This window comes from Panonychus citri, unplaced genomic scaffold (assembly GCF_014898815.1).
Source record: "Panonychus citri isolate SS breed McGregor unplaced genomic scaffold, ASM1489881v1 Contig00095, whole genome shotgun sequence".
NCBI lineage: Eukaryota > Metazoa > Arthropoda > Arachnida > Trombidiformes > Tetranychidae > Panonychus > Panonychus citri.
In genome coordinates this window covers 579,263-601,438 of record NW_026515500.1, presented here as the reverse complement: position 1 = coordinate 601,438, position 22,176 = coordinate 579,263, and the positions used below count along the sequence as shown (strand labels likewise).

The window sequence follows — 22,176 nt, the reverse complement described above, 5'->3', positions numbered from 1 at the left end:
AATTTGACGTTCGCCTCATATATCGATGAGCCTGAAGGAAAATTCCGTAAGTCTAGTTACACCTCCGATTGGTATTCGCATCCTCAATCAATTGTATTTGTTTACCTTTGTGTGGTTCTAGTAAGTCTTTTAATTGTACTATCAGCAAAGATGATTAGCAAGAGCAAAAAAGAAAATTCAACCAACGGAACAACATCAATAAGATCAATATCTTTTAGTTCATCGTCTTCATCAATAACAACACCAATGGCATCAATAACATCCTGATGTTTATACCAATCAAAAGTAACAATCAATCAAAAGCATCACAGAATCAAAAATAGTTGACAATCCAGTGAAACAATCAACCAATCCAAACCACCTTAATAAATATTAATTTAACAATTGGAATTGTAATTTACCAAAACCAAAAACGAGAAAATTGAATAAACAATCATCCATAGGCTTTAATTGAACTGATCAATTGGAGCAACAATTTAATTTCTCTCCAAAAATTGTTGTTCTTCATAAGAAAAGGAACAAATTTTTACGATGACCAATAAATTCTCTGTTAATTAAAATTCAACTAAACACAATCATTAGAATAATTTATTAATGAGGAGAAAAGAATAAAAATAACATATGTTAGTTTGGAACTTTTAAATTCCATGTTAGCCGAATTTCGGTTGTTCGGCTTTTCCATCAGCTGTCGGCTGAAGTTCTTTTGACAGATCTGTCAAAATTCATTTAATTCTCATCTTTAATTCGTGTTTATTAAATTGATTGTCTGTTATTTTCCATTATTCCATCGATTTAATTTACAATTTACTCCAATTTAGGACCATAATGGGTAAGTTTTATCATGTTGATTCTCTGTTTCCAAGGAATAACAAATGGATAGAACCGTTGAGAAGATTAATTTTATTCCATCATCTTATATTTCGTCCATTTTGATATTGTTCTGTTTGCTTTTTTCTTTTAATTCTTTTTTTCTTATCTATGTTTTTTCTCTTCTCTTTTTCTTTCCTTATCTTGGATTGTGTCCATTAGCATCTGCAGTTGTACTCTAATTGTGTCAAATTGTGGCGTCAATTGTTGAAGCTCAACCAACATAATGTCTTGCGATGTAACCTCTTCATCTTCTGGTCAAGATGAGACGGTTGGACAGTCTAAAAGTTGGTGGGGTAATAGAGTGTTGATCATTATCACTGGAGCCTCTAGAGGTTTTGGGAAAGCAATAGCTGTTAAACTGTCCACTCGATTTCATCAGTATCATAATTTTACTCCTATTCAACAGCCCCAATTATCATCTTCATCTTCATCATCATCATCGTTACTCTCCTCATCAACTTCACCTTCATCTGCCAAAGTTTCATTTCTTTTATTATCACGGGTCACTACTAATCTTGCTCAGGTCACTGGAGAGTTACAGAGAACAGGTCCTGGAATAGCCAATATTCAACCAGTTCCTGGTCAATTAAATGATTATGACAATCTCGCTGCCTTAGATTTTATCATGGAACATGAGAGACAAGATTATGATCAAGTTATTCTTGTTCACAATGCAGGAACTCTTAATGATCCTGACCAATTGGTAGATAGTTATACTCCCCGTGCTATATCTGAGCTTAATGAATATGCCCGAGTCAACTTTTCTTCAGCCGTCATAATTACTTCATCATTTTTACGATCATTCCGAAACTGCCCAAAGCGAAACATCATCAATATCACCTCATTGGCAGCAATACAGCCAATGAAAGGATTAGCTCTCTATGGATCAAGTAAGTAACCAAAATTTGTAAATTTATTTTTCTTTTGCCATACAATTAATTATAATAATAATTTGTTTTTTTTTTCTTAGTGAAAGCAGCTCGAGATCAATATTTCAAATCAGTCGCTTCTGAAGATCCTGCTACTCGAGTCCTCAGCTATGCTCCTGGCCCATTGAAAACTGACATGGCCATGATGTTGGCGAATCGAGGACATTTAACTGATTTCTTTCAGAATCAGGATAATCTTCTTGATCCAGAGGATAGTGCAGAGAGAATGATACAAATTCTGGAGAATGACAATTATGATAACGGAGCTCATATCGATTATTTCGACCCATTGCCATAATACAAGTCGATAAAATAGACAAAATAACACAGAGAAAAAGTTGTGTTGTTACATTTGTGTTTCGTTAATTGTGCTTTTACTGTTTCTTTGCTCAGTGTTCAATAAGAAAGAGATTCAAATAGTAGGAAGGAAATTAAAAGAAAGAGAGAGAGAGAGAAAGAGATACTCAAAATGATTGTGTTAATCAAGCTAATTTAAAAAGTTCTTGTATTCATCATGTATTTGTGAACCAATTTCTGTTGAAGAAAAAAAAACCACAAAAGTTGCGAGATGAAAAAAAGACGAGAAAATGATTCATGTTGTGATATTAAGAAATTATCAAATAAAAGGAATGGCAAAATTGACTAATAACGGAATCGTCTTCATCATCAATAACAATTTAACAATTGTTACAATTAAAGATCAAACGTAACGGAAGAAAAACAAAATTAAACCAAGAAAATGTTCGATTCGAGTTCAATAATTGACGATTAGTCTGATAATTCATTTAATTGTTGAGTTAAACCAGTTAATTTAACATTGGGCTGTACACAAATATTATCCATCTTGATGAGAAATAATGAAAGTTAATCATGATTAACTTTCTCGTAAATTAATCTGTGAATGTTGTGGTTGGAAAATCAAAATTACCAGATCGACAAACTTAATTTACATATGATTGTATATACGTTAGGTGTGTGTGTGTTGTTTTATAATTAGTGGGGGTAACTAATTAATTGTAATAATTATAATAGTAATAATAATGATGATGATGATAATTGTAATAGAAAATAAATTGTCTCAACAAGGCCAAAAGGTGGTGAGAGGTAAGGGAATCACATGCGAACAGTTAATCATCATTAGTTGAAAATTGGAATCATAATCATCGTTATCCTGGAGTTAAATTTGCATGAGAGAGCAATTAAGGAGAGAGAGAGAGTAGAAAATGAGGAGATGCCTTAATTGTGATTCTGATCAATTGATTTAATCCATCCATGCATCCAGATCAAGCGAGAGAGAGAGAGGCAATTAGGAATATCCAATTTTTGAAAGTTACTTGGTAATTATCATCGTCATCATTTAAAATAATTCATCTGATCATTGATTTATATATAAATTAACATTCAAGAAATCATATCAAAAATGTAAATTGCTAGTTAATTGTTGTGACAAAGTATTATTCATATAATTCACTAAAAGAAAGAAGAGAAAAATAAAGAGAAAATTAATATTAGTCATGATAATTTAAAATCTAAATCAAGATATGCAACGATGATTAAGAGGGAGAGAGGGAATCAAATTGAAGACAAAAGTCAATCTAATCTAGTTAAAGAGCAATCAAATTTGATTGCTGGTGGTGGGTGATTAAGGTTAAGAGGTGTAATGTTGTGTGAATATAAATATAAAATTGAAGATGATTTTACATCAATAAATGATTACCACAATCGGTCTAATGATTAGTAAATTGTTGGTAAGCTGCTGTTTGCCTCTTTCGCTTTCATGATAAACATCAACAATTAAGCTTAAATATAACAACAAAAAAAAGCTAAAGCTGGTTAATATAATTAAGGTTGATCTAAATTCAAATGATTCACTGAATCGGATGGAAACTAAAAGTTTGCCTTGACAATAGGTGATGATGATGTTTGATTAAATTGTTGATTTAGAGACGATGATAACAATAATAATAACAATATAATAATGATACAAATGTAGTGCTGATAATGATTTAAAAGTAAACGACAAGTCAATATATTAAATACTAGTCAACAATCAACAAACAGTAAAAAATAGATGAACAATTTAACCGACCAGTTAAATTGCTCTTATTTGTTAACCATAATTATTAGTCTCTAATAAAAAGTTGATTCATGTGAATATTTCAATCAATGATAATATGATGAACTGAATTTAATATAAATTAAACCTGTTTACGAGACAATTAACTCAACTATTAAAGGTGAAAACAAGGAAACACCAACAATCAAACAAACAAAAAAAAAACAAGCTCGCAACTCTTATCCGGTTTAGTTTAAATTGTTAGTCTCCGTTAGTTGATTTCTTGTTCTGCTTTTTCAACAATTTATCTAATTTTTTTTTCTCTCAGTCTGTTAACATCTAATATCTTCACTACTGAATAATTCAATTGCAAGGTTTAGTTAGTTAGTTGGTTAATTAACTTGTTTTGAGTGTGTGAGTGTATTTGCCTTTATAATGTTGGTGTTGTTTGAAAAACAAAAAGTGGTTACGCTTGTAAAGCACAATTGACCATAAATTATCATTATTATCATTATGATTATAATTGTTATCATGATGATGATGATGATGATTAGTATTATTCTGTTGATTTGAATACAAACCTAGGAGTTACACCAGCGAGATTTAACCTTCTGGTTTGTGCTTTACGTTGTTTATTCAGGAACGAGTTACATTCAGCTGAAAGTGATGAACTTGATGGTGACCTGGAATTACTGATTCGTTGGCTAACTGCCCGTCGCTGTACATTAGCTGCCTGTAGTTTTTGGTGAAAAAAAGGAGAGAGAAAAAAATGTTAATTTAAAAGTGCAAATTACAATATAAAAAACGGTTAACAAGTTCACGATATAAGAGTAATTAAGATAAGATAATTAGAATTACAAACCAAATTGTGAAAAGCGACTGTCATCAATTTTTCTTCCATGTTTTTAAGAGCCTTACAGTTGATTAGCTCTTTTTCAAGATCAAATATTTGCCTCTCTTTAAGTCGTAGATTATTTTTCAGCTCGTTTATATCATCGCTTAAATAAAGAGAATTGTTACTTTCACCATAGTAAAGGTTAGGAACTGGTGCTGACATTGGACCACCTCCGCCATTAGAATTGGTACCAACAGAGGAGGAAGAAGAGGAAGATGATATTCGTGAGATTGGTGATTGTAAGCTTAAAGGTTCGAGGCTTTGAACCGCTTGACGAGCTTTTGTTACGTATTTTTTATACTTTGTTTCCATTTCGGACATTTCGTGGTCCTTTTTTCTCACTGATAATTGTAGCTCACTAATTAGTCGTAATGCAGTTTCCAAATCTTGCGGCATCTCTTCAATTACTTCTTGACCTGGAGAATTGCTACTCGTTGGTTTTATTGGTACTGTGGTGGTGGTTGCGGTGTGAGTGGCAATAGTTGGAGAATTGGTGTTAATTGGAGGTGAGAAAATTGTTCCGCTAGCTGAAAGATCTTGGATTTGCGATTTTAATTCTAATATTGATCGATTAAGATTACGATTTTCTGATTCCAATTCGGTTATCCTTTCTTTGGCATCATCCAAATTGGCTTGTAAAAGTATCACTTTTTCATTATCTGAATCTTTTAATTTCTCTTGTAAGGCTTGATTCTCGTGCTCTAATTTAATCACCTTCTCACGAATATCTTCACCACTATCCAATCTTTGACGGTTGATTTCATTTATAAGGCACTTGGCATCTTTGGCGATTATATCTTCATTTAGAAGCGATTCATTTTCTGATCTTATTCGAGACTGAGTTAATTCCGATTTAAGCCGATCATTTTCTTGGATCAATTTCTCTTTCTCCTGTCTAATGTTAGTACATTTATCTTGTAACCTTTTAAAATCAAAGTCAAGTTTATCTGCACGCAAATTTTGCTCGGCCACTTCGGTGTGTAAATCTTGAACCTGTTTCTTGTACATTTCCATTTGAGTCTTCAGGGTTGATGATCGTTTCAATTCCTCTTCCAGTTTAATATTTGTCTTAACCAATTGACTATGTCGATCTTCAAGAGTTTTAACTTGTCTCTTAAGATCGGACATCTCTTCAAGACGATTTTTGTACACTTCGATCATTTGTTCATATTTTTCCACCTTCTCGGAGACATGGCGAAGTACATCAAGCTCATCCTTGAGAGAGCGAGATTCTTTAGCTTTCCGTTGGAGATCTTCATTCTTCAAGCGTAACTCCATTAAATCGTTCTCAAGAATCTCATTCTTGGCTCGATACTCTTCCTTATGAGTCTCCATTTTGTACAAATCTTCTTGTAAAGCTTCAATTCGCAACTGTAGCTTATTATAATGTCTATCTTTGAGACTGGCATCCGATGGATCACCAATTCTTTCCCACGATGGTCTCCTCGACGATTTATTTCATCGGACCTTAACTTTTGTACCAATTTTTCATTCTCTTGGATCAACGCCTCTTTTTCCTCTTTCAACATGTTGAACTTTTTCTCCATCTCAAAGGTTCGCTGGTCAGAATGTTCTCTGGCCTCATTGGCTATTGATAGTTCATCGATAACTTTACGAAGTTGATCTTTTAATATTTGAATCTGATCTGTGTTCAGTGAATCGGGGAAAGTCATTGACATTGACGCTTCACGATCCCTACCAACTGTCATTATCTCTTGAATGGCTTGCATCACAACCAATTGAACCTCTTCCGCCAAGCCCATGATAACACCAATGTATTCCTGTTTTTTGTCACATTGAACAGCAATACCAACCACTAATTGTAAAAGTCGACCTAATTGTTCACTATTGCACTCTTTACCAATCACATTAATATCAGGTAAACTTATCCACGTAGAGATGGCTTGATTAAGAATATCAGTATACCAGTCAACAATTTTATCTAAAACCTTTTTCAAATTACTTATTCTTAACCTCCAATTGTCCGGTGAGATATCACCTCTGATCTTGGATAACCAGTCACCATTAAAATGATCTGGAGCAATCGATGAAAGTACATGGGCAATTAAATAACCATCACATAATTGATCAATGGAAACACTATGATCAATTATACCATCAAATGTTTCCAACCATTTAACCAAACTTTCCGTTGTTTTTAACATTATTTTCACTTCCTAAAGATAAAGGGAACAGATTAATAACAAACATATAATTTAGAAAGGAAAAAGAATGAAAAATTTTACAATTAATGATGAACTAAATTAATTCATTGTCAGCAAAACCGATCAAGGTTATGAGTTTAGATTAATGTCTAAACATTGAGAATGAAAAAATAAATGTTTACCTGATGGAAGAAGGAAAACAAACATAGTTGATAGAAAACTCGCTAGATGGCAGCACAAGAGCAAGAAAAAAAAAATCAATCGAAATTGAAAATATTAATTGTTAGGACTTGGAATAATCAAATTTTCCTCTATTAACCAATCGATTCAATTATTTGAATGGGATAAATGAACTTTTAATGATTTCAGTCTTGGAAATGTCAATAGAATCACGTGTTTTAGTAAAGCATCAATACTAATAAACGAATTTCAATCTTACCAAAATTAGATGATTTTTATGATTAAGCGAATTCGTAATTAAGGAAAATCAAATGAGGATTCGAGTGATTAAGAAGTGATTGAGAATTTTTCAATTTGAGTTAATTGTCGCAATTCGTATCTTGTCCATGGAAATGATTAGATGAATTCATCAGTTTGAAATGATTGAAACTTGTGAAAAGTAAACGAATGAATCAAGTTAATTGTAAATCCGATTTACCAAAGTTGATACAATCAATTTACTGTGATATAAACACTCAATTTAATTAAACCAATTAGGGAAATAATCTTTTTACATTAATTGATTTGTACATAAAATAAGATTAAACCCAAAACCAGGGTAAGTGATTTAGGTTTACATTTTTTTAATTTTCTTCACGTTGCAATTGATCAATTATTATTCCTAATCATTTCTTACTCTTTTTGTTTCTCTATGATTGAGAAGTGTATTTAGCAAAAACAATAGCAATCAGATAATTGTTTAGAATTGAATTAATGTGTTCAGGTCTCTTTGCATTTAGTGATTGTGATTAACATAGAGGAGAAAAAAAGTTGTGATGTTTTCTGATTTGAGCAAGACTGAAATCGAATTGAAATTGAATTAAGAAGAGAGGGAGAAAGAAAAAAAAACAAAGTTAACAATTAGTTGATTGGTGAGAGGAATTGATGGTGGAAAATCAGGAACAGGGTAAAAAACGAAATCACAGTCTGTGTAAAAGGATGAGAACCAAGTTCCAAGTAAGAAAAAAAAGGCAACAATTGTTTCTTCTCATTTTAAGTACAATCGATTAATAGAAGTCTTTAAAATGTAATTGTGGACATTTTGTGTGTTCTCGTAGTAGATTTTGCAATTTGATTAATTGTTGGTGGAGATGATGACAATAATGATGACGATAATTATGATGCTTTCATCAAGAAGGGTGTGAATTTATGGTAATTGTTATTCTCTTGTCCTTTTTTCCTTCCTCTTTTTTTTTGTTTCCATTGTTTTCTTTTTGCATTCAAATTAAATTCCATTTTGGTGATTATTTGCTTTGTTAATTAAATTGCACAATAATTAGTAATAATCAAGATTGATATATATACTGTTATATTGTTTTGCTCCAACATAATTGATTGGGTTGACATTGAAAGATATGAAAAGTATAACAATGAATAGGAATCAATGAATAATCCTTTTTGTTATCATCGTTAATTTTTATCACCATGATAATGATTCCGATTGTATCAATACTCTAATTATAATCAACATTATGTTTCTAGAGATGAAATAAGTTGTATATTTAATTAGTCAACACCACCATAAGATCCAGATCCTTCAATTGCTTTTATCATTCTATCTTTTAGTTCCTGATAACTTTCATATGGTGGTAAATCAATTCGATTGAAGCTATTAGAGAGAGAGAGAGAGAAGAAGCAATTAGTGTTGATTTAACTTTTGCAATAATTATGAGTAAATATTTAACTAATTACCATGTATGAGAACGAGGTAAATTAGCTGGTGTTCCCCATTTTTCAATAGTAAAAGGTTGAGGACCATTGCTACCATAAAGCTCTTTGAATCCATTCATTGGTACTCTTGAAGTTCCAGTTACGAATTGAAGTAAACGTGAACGCATCTCACTTGAAAAGGAAAGTACAACCTTGAATAGGAAAAGATAAAATAAATAACAATTAGTGATCTAAATGATGAGAGAAAAGCAGAATAAACAAAACAAGAACAAGAAAATATATTGAGACGAAAAACTTGCTCTCAAATTGAACCTTCTACTATTGAGTTAGATTTTCAGAATATGAATAACTGTCTAAGCGTAACAATTAGCTAATTTAAATTCTGAAATTCAGTCAACTCACCCTCCAGAAATATTGTATAACAATATGTGTTGCATGAAAACCTCCTTTGTAAACAGTGTGTTTCCTCCAATCGTTAACATCTATTTCACCAATTCCACATAAAAGTAATTCTAATTCATTCTCATCGAATATTTTAATCAAATTAAGGCTAACAATTTCATCGAATCCTTTCAAGAATGAATTCATTTGAGGTCCAACTCGTGAAACGAATCTCCATTGAATTACAAGGCTAGAGAGAAGTAAAAAAAAAAGAAATAAATTAGTCCATTTGTTAGTTGATGAAGATACAATACAATGTAATTAGCTAATTGGTTGATTACTTACTCAACATATTCAGCTCTGTTATCGACGGTAACGGAAACGTTACTTCCGTCAGGTTTAAGCTCGTGGACTTGCATTTGACCAAATAGATCTTCATCTACGACAAATCTGAGATCAAGATCAGCGGGGTCATTTTCCATAATCCATTTTAATGAATTGTAATACTCTAAATCAACACTTTCCATATCTTTTATACTAATTGGTTTAGATAACATCATTTTGTAGAAAGGTCGGATAAAGAAGGCGTCTAACAATTTACCATGATAAACGGCCATTCCCGCGATTCGACCGATAAATTTAAAATAAGAGAGATGATCTTCGGAGCACATTCCCGAATTAGGGTTAATTTGAAGAGTATAATTGTCGGCCGCTGAATATTCAAAAAGTCCATAATAAGGATTAAACATTTCTTTGGATAAAAGGTAAAACCATTCACGAGAAGCTCCTCCATAATCGAGAACTTGTTCATTGTCAAACTCGATCCATAATTTAGTTCGAAGTAAATCGGCATTAGAGATGTTGGAGATAAAATTATAAGAGCATTCGAATATGTTGGCTCGGCTCACTTTAATTTCCAATTTATTTGGAACGTTAGAGGGTCGCGGTAATTTAGATTGAAAGTATTCATACTTTCGCTTATATTCACGAGAATATCTAACTGCGGGTCCAGCGATTGCGGGATTATTAAGTCGAGGATCTTCCCATTGGGTTGTTTTGGTATTGTGATCGATGAAAAATATTCGACCATCAGAGTGGACTCGCTCTTCCCAACCGTCTGGCAGTGAACCAACATCATCAATTGATGTTCCCATTGAGGGAGATGCGGATACTTGAGGTCGAGGTTGAGGGGATGGTTTTCCGTTTCGAGGATTAATCCAGGTTGTTGTTTTGGTGTTATGATCGATGTAAAATGTACGACCATTAGGAGCAAGTTGCATAGACCAACCTTCAGGTAAATCATCATTTGATGTTGAGGCAGTTGCATTGGAATTATTATTATTTATCATATTATCACTGTTATTATCATTGCTATAAATTGGTGTAGCTGATGAAGTCGCTCCTCCTCCTCCAGTATCTGGAGTTAAAGTTGCTGTTATTGAAGTGGTGGACACATTGGCTATTGGTGGTGTTGGGATTGATGAGGACGATGATGAAGATTGATAATCTGTTCTTGAAGGTGTTGATAAAGGTAATGATGGAGCCACATCGTTATTGTCTATGGTAGGATTAGAGGAACGGGCGGTTTCATTACCATCACGACTAGTACTCTCTCGAGAATGATCATCATTAGACACGGGCTGTTGATAAAAGAAATGGATAAAATAATTGTTATTAGTGAGAAAAAAGCAAATGAAAAAACACTTAAGTGAAGATTGTGGTAAAAAGACAAATGAATTAAAGGGTAAAACCTCTGAGAGTCGACGGTGGGTTTGCTTAGAATGACGATTGAGAATTGAGCTTGGCTGGTTAAGAGGAGATTCCGATATCTTAATACATGGATGGACAAACACCAAGATAAACACCAAGATAAAAAAGAGAAGAAAAAAATAAACATTAATTCAAGTAAACGAAGGTAATTGAGAGAAAGGGAGAGAGATGAAAAAAAAAGATAAAAAAAGAAACAAAGATTGAACACTGAGTCGAAGGAAATTACATGATAATATAGACTGAAAAGTGGATTGTTCACAAAAAAAATTCGATTCACGGTTAAGTTAACATATAAAATTGGTGTTAATTAAATCAAATCAATTTTCATGACAACAAATATAAAACATCGGACAGAAATAGAATTAAATTAATATATACCTGAGGAGGACTTTCTTCTAGATTATTCTGATTTTCTTCAGGGTCACTACTAATATGAACTCTCCGGCGAAACCAATGAGCTAAATCAATGCTTCTTTGATGAGCAATTCCTGTAGTTTGTCCTGTTTGTCTATTAATAGGAAACAATCAGAATACACATTAATCAATCATCAATAGATATTATAAATGATTAAGGATAAATTAAAGTAGAAATAATCGTTGTTGTCATTACATAATTAATTGCTGTGAAATCAATAAAATGCTTACTCAGTTGGTCTTTGCCATTGGGTAATCCTGTTAATATGATCAACATAATAGGTTCTCCCATTGGCATCTTGTCTTTCCTCCCACCCGTGGGGTAGAGGTGAAAGGCGATTATCAATCGACGCTGTTGGAATGCGAACTGGTTGGACTGCTTGTTCTTCGTGGCCATTTGCTTCAACTTCGAGTACCTCCCACCCTGGCTGTTGGAATGAAAAAGAAGATCATCATTTTGTTACATCAAAATAACGGTAATTAGTAATTGTATTGTAATTGATTCAATTAGTGTTTTGTATATACACTTTTTTTTCCTTTTCTAATCATTTGTTTTCACACTTACCTCACTTGTCTCTGAAGATGTACCATTTTCACCTTCACTTGGTAGGAATGCAATATATAATCGTAATTGTCCTCGAACCTTGAATTTGGGACTAATATGGGAAGGGAGAGTTTTAATTGTTAAGATGGTTAATGGATTAGGATAAGTTTAATCAAACCTTTTCGGACGAAGGATGTATAATTTAGATGAAATTACACGTTCAGCATTTTCTGTGGGAATGTTATTCAGGGGAAGTTCAACCATACCAAGAAAATCATCTCGAGTTATTCTGTTCATATCGAAAACTTCAATGATTAATTTATGTTCATCTGGGATGGTACGAAATATAAACTCCTCGTCCCATTGAGGATTAAGTGTCTTAAAAGGAAAGAATGAAAAAGAGAATTAAAAAAAAACGATAAATAAGAAAAAAAGGTAGAAAGTGATACACATCAAATTTATCAGGTAAACTAATCAAATGTTGATGACGAGAGACAAAAACAAAATGGTTAAAGTGAGAGAAAAAGTGAACCACAAAAAAAGAAATGACAGAAATTAAAGTTAATCAATACAAAATGATTACCCTCTTTTTAGTCTTGGTAGTAACTGTATCAATCACATTATCATCTTCCAGTGTAACTAAATCAATTTTCACATAAGGATCACTGGCTCCGAAAAGATCTTTTTTCGCCAAGCTTTTACCTTCGATAACTTTAAGTCGCAATAACCTTTGTCGATTGTGTTGCTGAAAGACCTAAACCAAGAAAAAGAATAGAACAAATAAACAGAAGAGAAAATAGAGAGAAAGAGAGAAGAAAACAAAATGATTAGTAAACAATTAATTGAAACAAAACATATACATATAGAGAAAGAGAATATTAAATTGTTAACAATTTTCTCTTTAATAATATTGATGAAAAATTGATTCTATCAAAAGGAGATAATTTTAGATGGAACGTCAATTTACATCCTTGTTAGACTGTTGTTGTTGTTGTTGCTGCTGCTGTTGAGATTGTGATTGTTGTTGATCGGCCATTTTGATAATTAAACTAATACTTAACAAATAACAAAATCACAATTATATAAAATTAAAACAATTTAATATCACAATGACAAAGTAAAACCTATCAAATCAAATGATGAAAATTGGGTTAAGGTCCAAGATGTTGTGGTGGAAGGAGGAGCTTCTTTTTTCCCCCTTTTCCCTTGGCGACTATTCAATTGAACGAAATTCAAAAAAATATTGATGATTAATTTGAGAAATTAACGATTTTCTCTGTTTCATTTGGTGATTTTTTTTAATTATTAAAGTTTTTGGTCGAAAAATATTCTAAGGTCACATAAGTCGAAAACATAGTTCAACGCTGTGACTTTACTCCATTTGGAACAATTTAATTGATAGTTAGATTTACCTGATGATCTTCATGCTCACCTTCATATACTCAGTTGAATTGAGAGATATTCTAGTTGGTTGATTAGCTGGAAGTAATTGAGTTAATTGAATTGAATTTAAGATCAACTGTTGATTTTTCAAGTTACTCTTGTTGATTTTTTATTCGAAAATTTGATAATCAATGTTTTTTGAATTTCGCGCTTTTCTTTTGTCTCCCGGGGAAGAAAAGGGAGAAAAGAATCTCTCCTCCTTCTACTCAACATCTTGGACTTTAATCTTTATTTTCATCTTTAAAGAAACTCCTTCATTCGGTTAATTTAATTTTCTACAATTTTGATTGCTAATTTGTGATTAATCTTTTGACATCTTCATCACTATTGTTTTTAATTGTTTGCAAGAAGAATATTTTATATCGTTATAAGTTTCTGGTCCATTGCTGGTCATCTCTTTTGTTTTTATTTGTTCTCTTTTTAATTGTTGTTTTCTTACAATTTTCTCACTTCAGTTTAGTTTTCTCTCTGTTTCCAGTTTTCCATCTTTTGCTTTATCGAATCTTTGTAATATCTTTGGCTTTTATTTGCTGTTTTTTGGCTGTTCTTGTTTTTAACGGTTTTCGTTTTCCATTTTAACCAACATTTAATGACTGGCATTATTGATAAGATGATGTCTGAAATCAAGGTAACCCCTTTACTTGGTGTTCAAGATTTTAACCGATCGTCAACTTTGGTGAAAATAGGAGGTAAAAATGTTCTCCTTGATTGTGGCCTTAATTTGTCACCTTCTGAAGAAAAAATAATCTCCAATGGTCACCATGAAAATGGTGGTAAAGATCTTGGTGATTCTTTGTTACCTAATTTTTCATGTCTCATTGGTTCCGAGTTTGTTCATACCTCAATTGACTGTGTCATCATAAGCCATTATCATCTTGACCATTCTGGTGCTTTACCTTATTTAACAGAGATGATTGGTTATAAAGGTCCTATTTACATGACTCAACCCACCAAAACTATTGCTCCATTCGTTTGGCGAGATTGTCAAAAATTTTTACGAGAGAAAAAATTTTTCCCTGATTTTTTAACTTCTTCCAAAATTAATGATTGTCTCTCTAAAGTGACCACTGTTTGCTATTCAGAGGTAATCTCAGTTGACAATGACATGACTGTCACTGTTTATCCATCAAATCAACCACTTGGACCAGATATTTTTCGTATTGAAGTTGGTCCGCAAACAATTTGCTACACTGGAGGTTGTAATTTAAAGCCATACTCTAAACAATCAAGCTCATCATTGTTACCTAATCCATTGCATTCTAAAGCCAAAGATTCACACATGAATTCATCAGCTGAAATTGCATCCACTTCATCACCATCATCTGACCAACAACAAGGTGATCTATGTATCAAAATGAATGGTTGTATGTTGTCTTTCAAGATTGGACACTCAGTTTTACACCAACAACTCAGCTCACAAGAGATACAATTAGTCACCGCTGTTTTTAACAATCTACAATATATGAATGAGACCAATGAGGATGAATTTTGGCAAAGAGTTTCCTATGAGATGACCGCATTCTCATCTCCACTTGCACCAAGTTCTAAATTGAAGTGGAAAACTCTTTTCTATGAATCTCTTCGTTCTTGTGGTAAAAAATTAGCCGACAATTTAGAAAATGCCTCACGTTCTAACAATGGTCAAGATAACGGTGCCATCGGCTATGAAGCACAACCGAGTGTTAGTAAAAAGAAAAAGCGTAAAAATAAAAAAGCTGAAGCCAAAAATAACGTTCATTGGTCATCAACATCTATTGGAGATCTCATTAAGTTTGAATCACCAGAGAAAGAGGCTCCTTATACTGTGGAATTACCCAAAAAGACCAAAAACAAGAGCAAAAATAACGGTAATATTATTACTAATCACACTCCAAGTCCTCGACCTTATACTCCAGATCCAGTTATCGTTGATGAACAGCATTTGCTAATCTCTCTATTCGCTGAGCGTTTGAAGACAAATCAAATTTCACCAGAATTTTGGATTGTTCTTAGTCGTGATTTAAAAAGAAAGGGTAAAATAACCAAGTCGACTGATTTTCTTGAAGAATATTTCAAAAAACTGGCCAACATTCAATTGGAAATCATGAAATCTTCCGAAAACGCCAACCAAGCCCGAGAAAAATGGCCTCACTTCGATCTGCTCAATGAAATTGATCTCAGCTACTTTTTCCAAGACAAATGGGGCTATCGAAATGAAAAGAAACATTTCATAGTTACTTCAACTAATCCCAACAAATCAACAAAAACTAAAAAGACAAAACAGAAACAATTAAAACTACAAGAGTCTGATTACCAACAATTTAATCATCAAAGTGATCATGAAATTACCTCACCGACCAATGGAAACAATATCTATGAAAATCGAAACTCTCATCCCCAACAACGTCATCAAGATGAGGTAATCGAACCTAAACAAATCAGATGCTATAAAACTCCACCAGAAGATCTTGCAGACCAATTAATCACAATTAACTTATTCGCCAACCGACTTAATAAAACGGAAATTTCACCAGAATTTTGGGATCTTTTGCATAAAGACTTTGAAGATATTGGTAAACCGATAAAACCAGAGATCGATTTGAGAGATCATTACAAAGAGTTGGCCGAGATTCAGCTTGATGTTATGAAAAACGCCGATAACATGATAACTGCGCTTAAACTTTGGCCTTTGTTCATGATTCTTCACGATTTACCTTTGGACATATTTTTAGAAGATAAATGGTCTTATCGTAGACTCAAGCCGAGATTTTGTTAAATCAATTCTTAATTTAAAAAGAAAAAAGTTTCTATATTTTAAACTCGAAATCTTAAAACCAAATCAGATTTAAACACTCGTTTTAATTGCAACTCAATCATTTCCAATTAAATAAACATTATTTTCCCATTTAATGTTTCAAGTTAACAATTAACATCCATCGGTTTGAATCAACAAAAAAAGAAGAATTCAAAATGAAATGTATTTGTTTAATTGTTTGCTTTGGAAATTAAAATCTTCGCATTGTTTACATTTAGTTAAACTTTACAATTAACAAGCAAGAAAATTAAGAAAAAATTTTCCAAAACAAAAAGCGCTTTAATTAGTTAATTTAATTGATTTGCCAATTAATTTGATCTCAACAAGTGAAAATCTGCTGAAGATGATTAAAGAATGAAAAAAGATCCAAATTGTTTAATTAATTTTCGCTCATCAATTTTATCCAAAATGTTTTCCAATTGAAGAAAATACATTTTCTAATTTAAATTGTACTTTTCCATTGACCCTTGACCATTGTCCAGTTACAAGGGAGAAAAAAGTTTCAACAATTTCAATCGGTCAACAGATGAGATAATCGATTCGATCAAATCGATTTCAAAATCAATACAATGGTCAAGTTACCATTTGACTGGACATTTGATTAAAATCGCCAAGGGGTTCTAGAAAGAAACAAAGACAATTAAACAACAATTAAAGAATAAGAAGCAAATTAATTGATTTAATTACTCACTTGAACAAGTACTTCGGTGATCAGAATAATGAATATTTTTACATTTGATGCTACAATAAAAGACATGATTACATTTACCACAGCCCATGATAGCGGGTTTATTGCACTGACCGCACCTTTTACGAGGGTCACCTAGAGAAAGAGATGACCAATAAGATAACAATTAACAGGTAAACAATTAAATTTGCTTGGTGATTGCTACGAATATTTCAATTATGGTCTGATTAATTTACTCAATTTTTGTTCAATGGTATTATGACAATAAATCACTTCCAATTGAGGATTGAGATCTTAATCTTTTGCAATAATCAACTATCCATGGAAATGAACAATTAACAAGGAATCAATTGAACATTTAGATGGATTTATATTTGATAACAATTAAAATAAATGGACTCACTTGTAGATACTTGTTCAGAATTAGATTCTTGATTTTGATAAAGTTTGTTAACTTTTTCCCGTTTAATTTGTTGAGGATTAACTGTCACTCGTTTCTGTTTAATTGTTGAATTACTTTGATGATCTAATATTTTTAGAATAGAAAAAGTTAATTATTAATAGAATTGACAACCAATCAAATCAGTTAATTGTTTCCTCTTACCTTTGTACGATATTTTATCTGGATTAGTTTCCGAAATGTTGATGAAAGAAGCAAATTTAGCATCGTCCCGATAGGTTCGTTTACTTTTACTTCCGGAAGATTTAATTGTTGAAAATGAATCAAGATTTTCGAAGGTTAAATGATCAGTCGATTTCGACATTATTGAATAATCGGGTGCACTTAATTTGATGAAGATTCCCTGGGTCGGGTAGACTTGATCAATCGGAGCAATGGCCTCATTTTGAGCAACAAATCGATAAGTTTCAGTCAAGAATCGGAAAGAACGATTTTTCTTGAGAATATCTTTCAATGAGGAATCTTCGGCCTTCATGAGCATATCCCGAAGCTGAGATAAGGTCAAAGCCGATTTCGTAGGAAGAGTAATTTTACCGATACAATTTTTCCTAAAATAAGGATTAGCATCGGACACCAAGTAGATAAAATATTTCCGTTCCAATCGAGTATCATGATTTGGTGAATAAGGTTCAGAATAAATTGGATGCGATTCCCAGGCGATCGATGGATCATTTTTAACATTAACTGTTCCGAACCAAATTGTCGGTGAAGTTTGAATAGAAACTGAGGTTTGTCGTAACTTGGTGACCACTCGAGAGCCGATACTTTGTAAATCTTTGACCATTGCAAGTGCTTTTTTGCTTCGGTGTTTATGTTGCTTTGATTGTCGTTGATTATCATCACCTTCATCTTTAGTATCACAATTAATTTCATCGTTCACTGGTTTCACATAATTTACAATTCGATCAACTATCAAATTTTTGGACTCGATCGGTGTTTTCGTTGTACTCATTTCACCTCCACCAACGAGATGTGTTGTTGTTGTTGTTGTTGTGGTTGAAGATGTTGATGAAAAGGATAAAGATGATGCTGGAGGAGCAGGATGAGCATGATGAGATTTAATCAATTCCCCGTCAATTTTATTGCAACTGACCATTGCCTCGGGCTTAATAGTTGTCGATGATGATGATGTTGGCTGACCATTGATAATCAATTGATTATTGGCTTCTTTCATCTGGTCAACATAAAATGATTTGGCAGCTTGAGTAACAATCGTTGGGTCAACATTGGATCCCGTAAAGTTGACCACTCTACCGATATTTTCATCGGTCACTACTGATTTTAGATTATCAATTGGACCTAATTGATAACAATTAAGAGAAGGAAGAAAAAATTTCAAGTTAATTTATTTTCCTATTTATTTGAAAGCAGAAAATGAGATTGACCAGAACCAGGGACAGAAAAAAAAATAAGGACACATTTATTTAATTGCTTCACATTAACATCAGTAATTAGACCTTTCGTTGACATTGTTAACAGAAATACAATAGAATTGATTAAATGGGAATTTACCTGTAAATGATTACAGTTAATGAATAATTAATTATGGACAATAGAGTTGATCATGTTAATGGTCAAGGTACAGAAGAAGATGAAATAAAAAAAATCGAAAGTTAAACTTTGACTTACCTTGTAATCTATTGGGAGGTGGATCGTATTTAGCTGGACTCGAGGGGACACTTTCGGTGAAACTGTCCAACGTACTCAAAGTTTTCGCACTTTGGATTGGACTTGAAGATGTCACCAAATGTCCAGTTAATCGACCGGCGGCTTTAAATTTATTTAAAGCTGATTGTTGTCTAATTAAATTGTTATTATTACTATCAACTGATAATAAATTCTTGTCCATTGGAATTGTGTAAACTGAACTTGCCCCAGGCGGTTGTTCATTTTTCAAGTGAGATCCATTGAATTCATGATCATTTCTTGCCATCGATTTACGGGTGAAAAAAGGGTCACCATAGTGGTCACCTAATCGTATCTTCCTTGATTGTAAAGCTAATTGTTGACCATTGGAAGGACAATCAAAGAGAGAGAGAGAAATTTTCAAGGGATTAACTTCAATTCTAAGAAGATTAATTTGATCAGATTTAATTTGATTACTGATCATCAATATTTTTGATTACTTATGAATTCAATGGTCACTTTTACAATTAACATATTTACAAACAATGTAACTGGTTAATTAAGATACGGTTGGTTGATTAATTATGTTGATTGTTGTTGTTTTTTTACTAATTTGCTTAATGTTGTTAACCTTATGGTTACAATTTACTAATTGTTTTGATCTTCTCTGAATCTCTGGGTGAGTTAACCTTTGATTGTTAATTAATTATGATCATTTAACTTTCATTTACCTTATTTTTAATTATAAAAATCTCTTGGTCAGTTAAACCATAAGTACATTTGGTTTAATTGTTTGCATTATTCAATTAAATTAATTGATTTTTTCCTAACAATTAATGGTCAATATTAAAATAAGGTCAACATAAAAAACAGATAATACATAATGAAAAGCTTTAATCAAGAAATTAATGAAAGAAACAATTTAAACCCAAAGTTAATTTTCCTCTAAAAATTAACATTGATTCAAATTTAATCACTAATTAAGAATTGGTTATCCAATCGTGTTTCAATTGATTTGACAATTTGAATGACAGTAAATTAGTAAGACGATTAATGAACACAATTAACTACGACCCATGCTGATTGTTAATCATAACTGTTGATTCTAATTATTTTAATTCCTATTATGATTTGACATGAATTACGAGCAATTATCGGTCCCAATCAGTGATTTAATGGTAACCTTGGTAATTTAATTTTCTTGGAATAAAAAAAAAAGTTAATTTCTAATTCTAATAACTAATAATCTAATTGAAACGCCAACACAATCATCAAGTCTTGTAATCAATTTTATTTACAAGTTTGTTAATTGTTTCGTGATCAACCCAAATAAACAGAAACACCAAAACTGTTACAATTAAAAGTAATCATCACACTGGAAGCATTAATCAGGACAATCTAATTAATTGAAATTGTTTCTTACATTTTTTTAAACACAAATAACAAAAGATGAGGAAAAATAAACCAGCCAAAGTTGCATTGAATATAATTGCCACCAACCAGAAAGTGTTAATTGATTGAGGTGATATGATTTGATTAATTGATGATGAAGATGAAGATGATGATGATGATGATGTCGAAGATGATGAGGAAGATGAACTTAGGTCATTATTTTGGGTCAATCTAATGTTTAAACCGGAAGATGTTGATTGATTTCTCAAGCGTCGTCCTGTTGGTTGACCATTGGTTGTGGTGGACATTGCAATCGATGGGGATGAAGATGATGATGATGATGATGATGGAGTTGCTGATGATGAAGATGATGTTGATGCTGATACAAGTGATGCGGTGATGATGATTAAAATTATGGGACACATTAAATTGTGATTAAGATAATTTGAAGAAAATAATTTATTGGTCATCAAAGTTGTTGATGATTTAAGATAAAAATATGAAGATGATGAAGATAATTGAATTTGTTTATCAATTTGAGTAACAATTAACTTACGATGTCCATTTTCATTGGTAACTAAATAATTAACAATTAAGGTGATATCGTTAACAACAATAACAATTACTAAATTGATTCCTATGGGCATTTTAATTGCACTTCCATCCGATGGCTGATGGTAATTGTAATAACAAATTAAATTGAAACATTTTGGTGATTTGTTGATTGTAACATGAAAAACAAAACAATCAATGAAAATTTCATTGTAATTAACTTCATATTGGTTATTTTGATTGTCAACATTTAATTGATTCAAGTTCATAATATCAAAAACAGTGCGAAAAAATTAAACAAGATCAACAATCACAATTGATGATCAATAAAAAACAACAACAACAACAATTAACGAGTTGATACTAATCAGCTATTACTAGATGATAACCATGATCAACTCTAATTGTCACATTTTCAACTACAATTAACCATAAATTACCATCAAATGTGATAACAATTAACTTGGGGTAAGTGGCAGTGTTGGTAGATCCAATTGAACATGATTAAAAGTTAATTACTCGCTGATTTAGTTTCAATCATACAGAATAAACAAAATTTATCAGTGGAAAAGCATCGATTTCAAATGAAACAATTAACTAGATCACAGTGATTACAATCAGTGTGACATTAGAATGACAATTTACCTTTCGAATTCATTTGTCTCTTCATCTTTTTCCCTCCCTGACTCACTTTCCACCCTCTTCCACCCAATTGCATCTCTCTGGAGGATGATGAGCATATTTTATCAATTATTACAATTAGAACTTAATAATCAACCAACCATTAAATTGGCCACAATTCTGACATGCTCTTGATGGTCAATCTAAAGTTGACCCAATCTCATGAAAATTAATCTTAATTTCTTGTCGTTTCAATGATAAGAATCAAATGAATTTGTCTCAGCGATTGTGACAATCATCATGATCAATACAGGGTGATTAAAGATTAAGAGTTAGAGAGAGAGAGAGAGAATGAGAATGAGAATGAGAGTTAGTTAGTTAATTGTTACATGAAGTAATTTGACCAATGTCCATCGCTTTGTTTTTGTCCAATAATCAGGTTGATTTTTTGATATATTGACCATACAAATGACCCTGTATATCAATCATACATGTATATACAGAAAATTTGTCTTTCTTTTTACCGAAACCAACAATTGATTTAGATTATGATGATGATACTTAATTTACTTTGCTTTTATCACGCAATTAAATAGTTTTTGAAACATGTCAAGTTAATTGTTGGCTTGATTGGACACTGAGACTCTCCATCAAACCTTTATAACAACAATATACAGGTTGAAATA

The 22,176-nt window shown here is 32.1% G+C and overlaps 4 protein-coding genes across 5 annotated transcripts; 1 reads left to right on the top strand and 3 right to left on the bottom strand.

The window, feature by feature from the left end:
• Window positions 1–676: 676 nt before the first annotated feature.
• Window positions 677–2,441, top strand: LOC128387976 (sepiapterin reductase-like). Its single transcript, XM_053347301.1, has 3 exons — window positions 677–829; window positions 1,030–1,760; window positions 1,841–2,441. Exons 2-3 carry the CDS (start codon window positions 1,094–1,096, stop codon window positions 2,095–2,097), a joined length of 924 nt encoding a protein of 307 aa, XP_053203276.1. The 5' UTR covers window positions 677–829; window positions 1,030–1,093; the 3' UTR covers window positions 2,098–2,441.
• Window positions 2,442–2,546: 105 nt separating this feature from the next.
• LOC128387971 (protein Hook homolog 3-like) lies at window positions 2,547–7,077 on the bottom strand. Its single transcript, XM_053347294.1, is given in 4 exon segments — window positions 2,547–3,269; window positions 4,437–4,588; window positions 4,718–6,174; window positions 6,177–7,077. Coding segments are annotated over 4 exon segments (2,364 nt in total). The 5' UTR covers window positions 6,916–7,077; the 3' UTR covers window positions 2,547–3,253.
• Window positions 7,078–7,591: 514 nt separating this feature from the next.
• Window positions 7,592–13,073, bottom strand: LOC128387968 (E3 ubiquitin-protein ligase NEDD4-like). Of its 2 annotated transcripts, XM_053347291.1 has the most exons (11): window positions 12,882–13,072; window positions 12,498–12,668; window positions 12,093–12,292; window positions 11,936–12,026; window positions 11,602–11,798; window positions 11,335–11,464; window positions 10,938–11,015; window positions 9,532–10,826; window positions 9,208–9,436; window positions 8,827–8,996; window positions 7,592–8,743 (listed from the first exon to the last, which is right to left on the bottom strand). In XM_053347291.1, the coding sequence occupies exons 1-11, from the start codon at window positions 12,948–12,950 to the stop codon at window positions 8,641–8,643; spliced, it is 2,733 nt and encodes a 910-aa protein (XP_053203266.1). In that variant the 5' UTR covers window positions 12,951–13,072; the 3' UTR covers window positions 7,592–8,640. The 2 variants fall into 2 exon arrangements, with proteins under 2 accessions (XP_053203266.1, XP_053203267.1); XM_053347292.1 differs by lacking the exon at window positions 10,938–11,015 and having other exon boundaries at window positions 12,882–13,073.
• A 3,227-nt stretch (window positions 13,074–16,300) lies between these two features.
• On the bottom strand, window positions 16,301–21,496 carry LOC128387969 (uncharacterized). Its single transcript, XM_053347293.1, has 5 exons — window positions 20,349–21,496; window positions 18,929–19,297; window positions 17,444–18,598; window positions 17,243–17,365; window positions 16,301–16,974 (listed from the first exon to the last, which is right to left on the bottom strand). Exons 1-5 carry the CDS (start codon window positions 21,136–21,138, stop codon window positions 16,835–16,837), a joined length of 2,577 nt encoding a protein of 858 aa, XP_053203268.1. The 5' UTR covers window positions 21,139–21,496; the 3' UTR covers window positions 16,301–16,834.
• Between the last annotated feature and the right edge of the window lie 680 nt (window positions 21,497–22,176).

Coding starts and splice junctions, on each gene's coding strand:
- LOC128387969 (XM_053347293.1), bottom strand. CDS start 21,138: ATGAACTTGAATCAATTAAATGTTGACAATCAAAATAACCAATATGAA. Junction 18,599..18,928: donor ACCTCCCAATAGATTACAAG/GTAAGTCAAAGT, acceptor GTTATCAATTAG/GTCCAATTGATAATCTAAAA. Junction 16,975..17,242: donor TTCTGAACAAGTATCTACAA/GTGAGTCCATTT, acceptor CTCTTTCTCTAG/GTGACCCTCGTAAAAGGTGC.
- LOC128387976 (XM_053347301.1), top strand. CDS start 1,094: ATGTCTTGCGATGTAACCTCTTCATCTTCTGGTCAAGATGAGACGGTT. Junction 1,761..1,840: donor ATTAGCTCTCTATGGATCAA/GTAAGTAACCAA, acceptor TTTTTTTCTTAG/TGAAAGCAGCTCGAGATCAA.
- LOC128387968 (XM_053347291.1), bottom strand. CDS start 12,950: ATGGCCGATCAACAACAATCACAATCTCAACAGCAGCAGCAACAACAA. Junction 11,799..11,935: donor CATCTTCAGAGACAAGTGAG/GTAAGTGTGAAA, acceptor TCATTCCAACAG/CCAGGGTGGGAGGTACTCGA. Junction 9,437..9,531: donor AACAGAGCTGAATATGTTGA/GTAAGTAATCAA, acceptor ACTTCTCTCTAG/CCTTGTAATTCAATGGAGAT.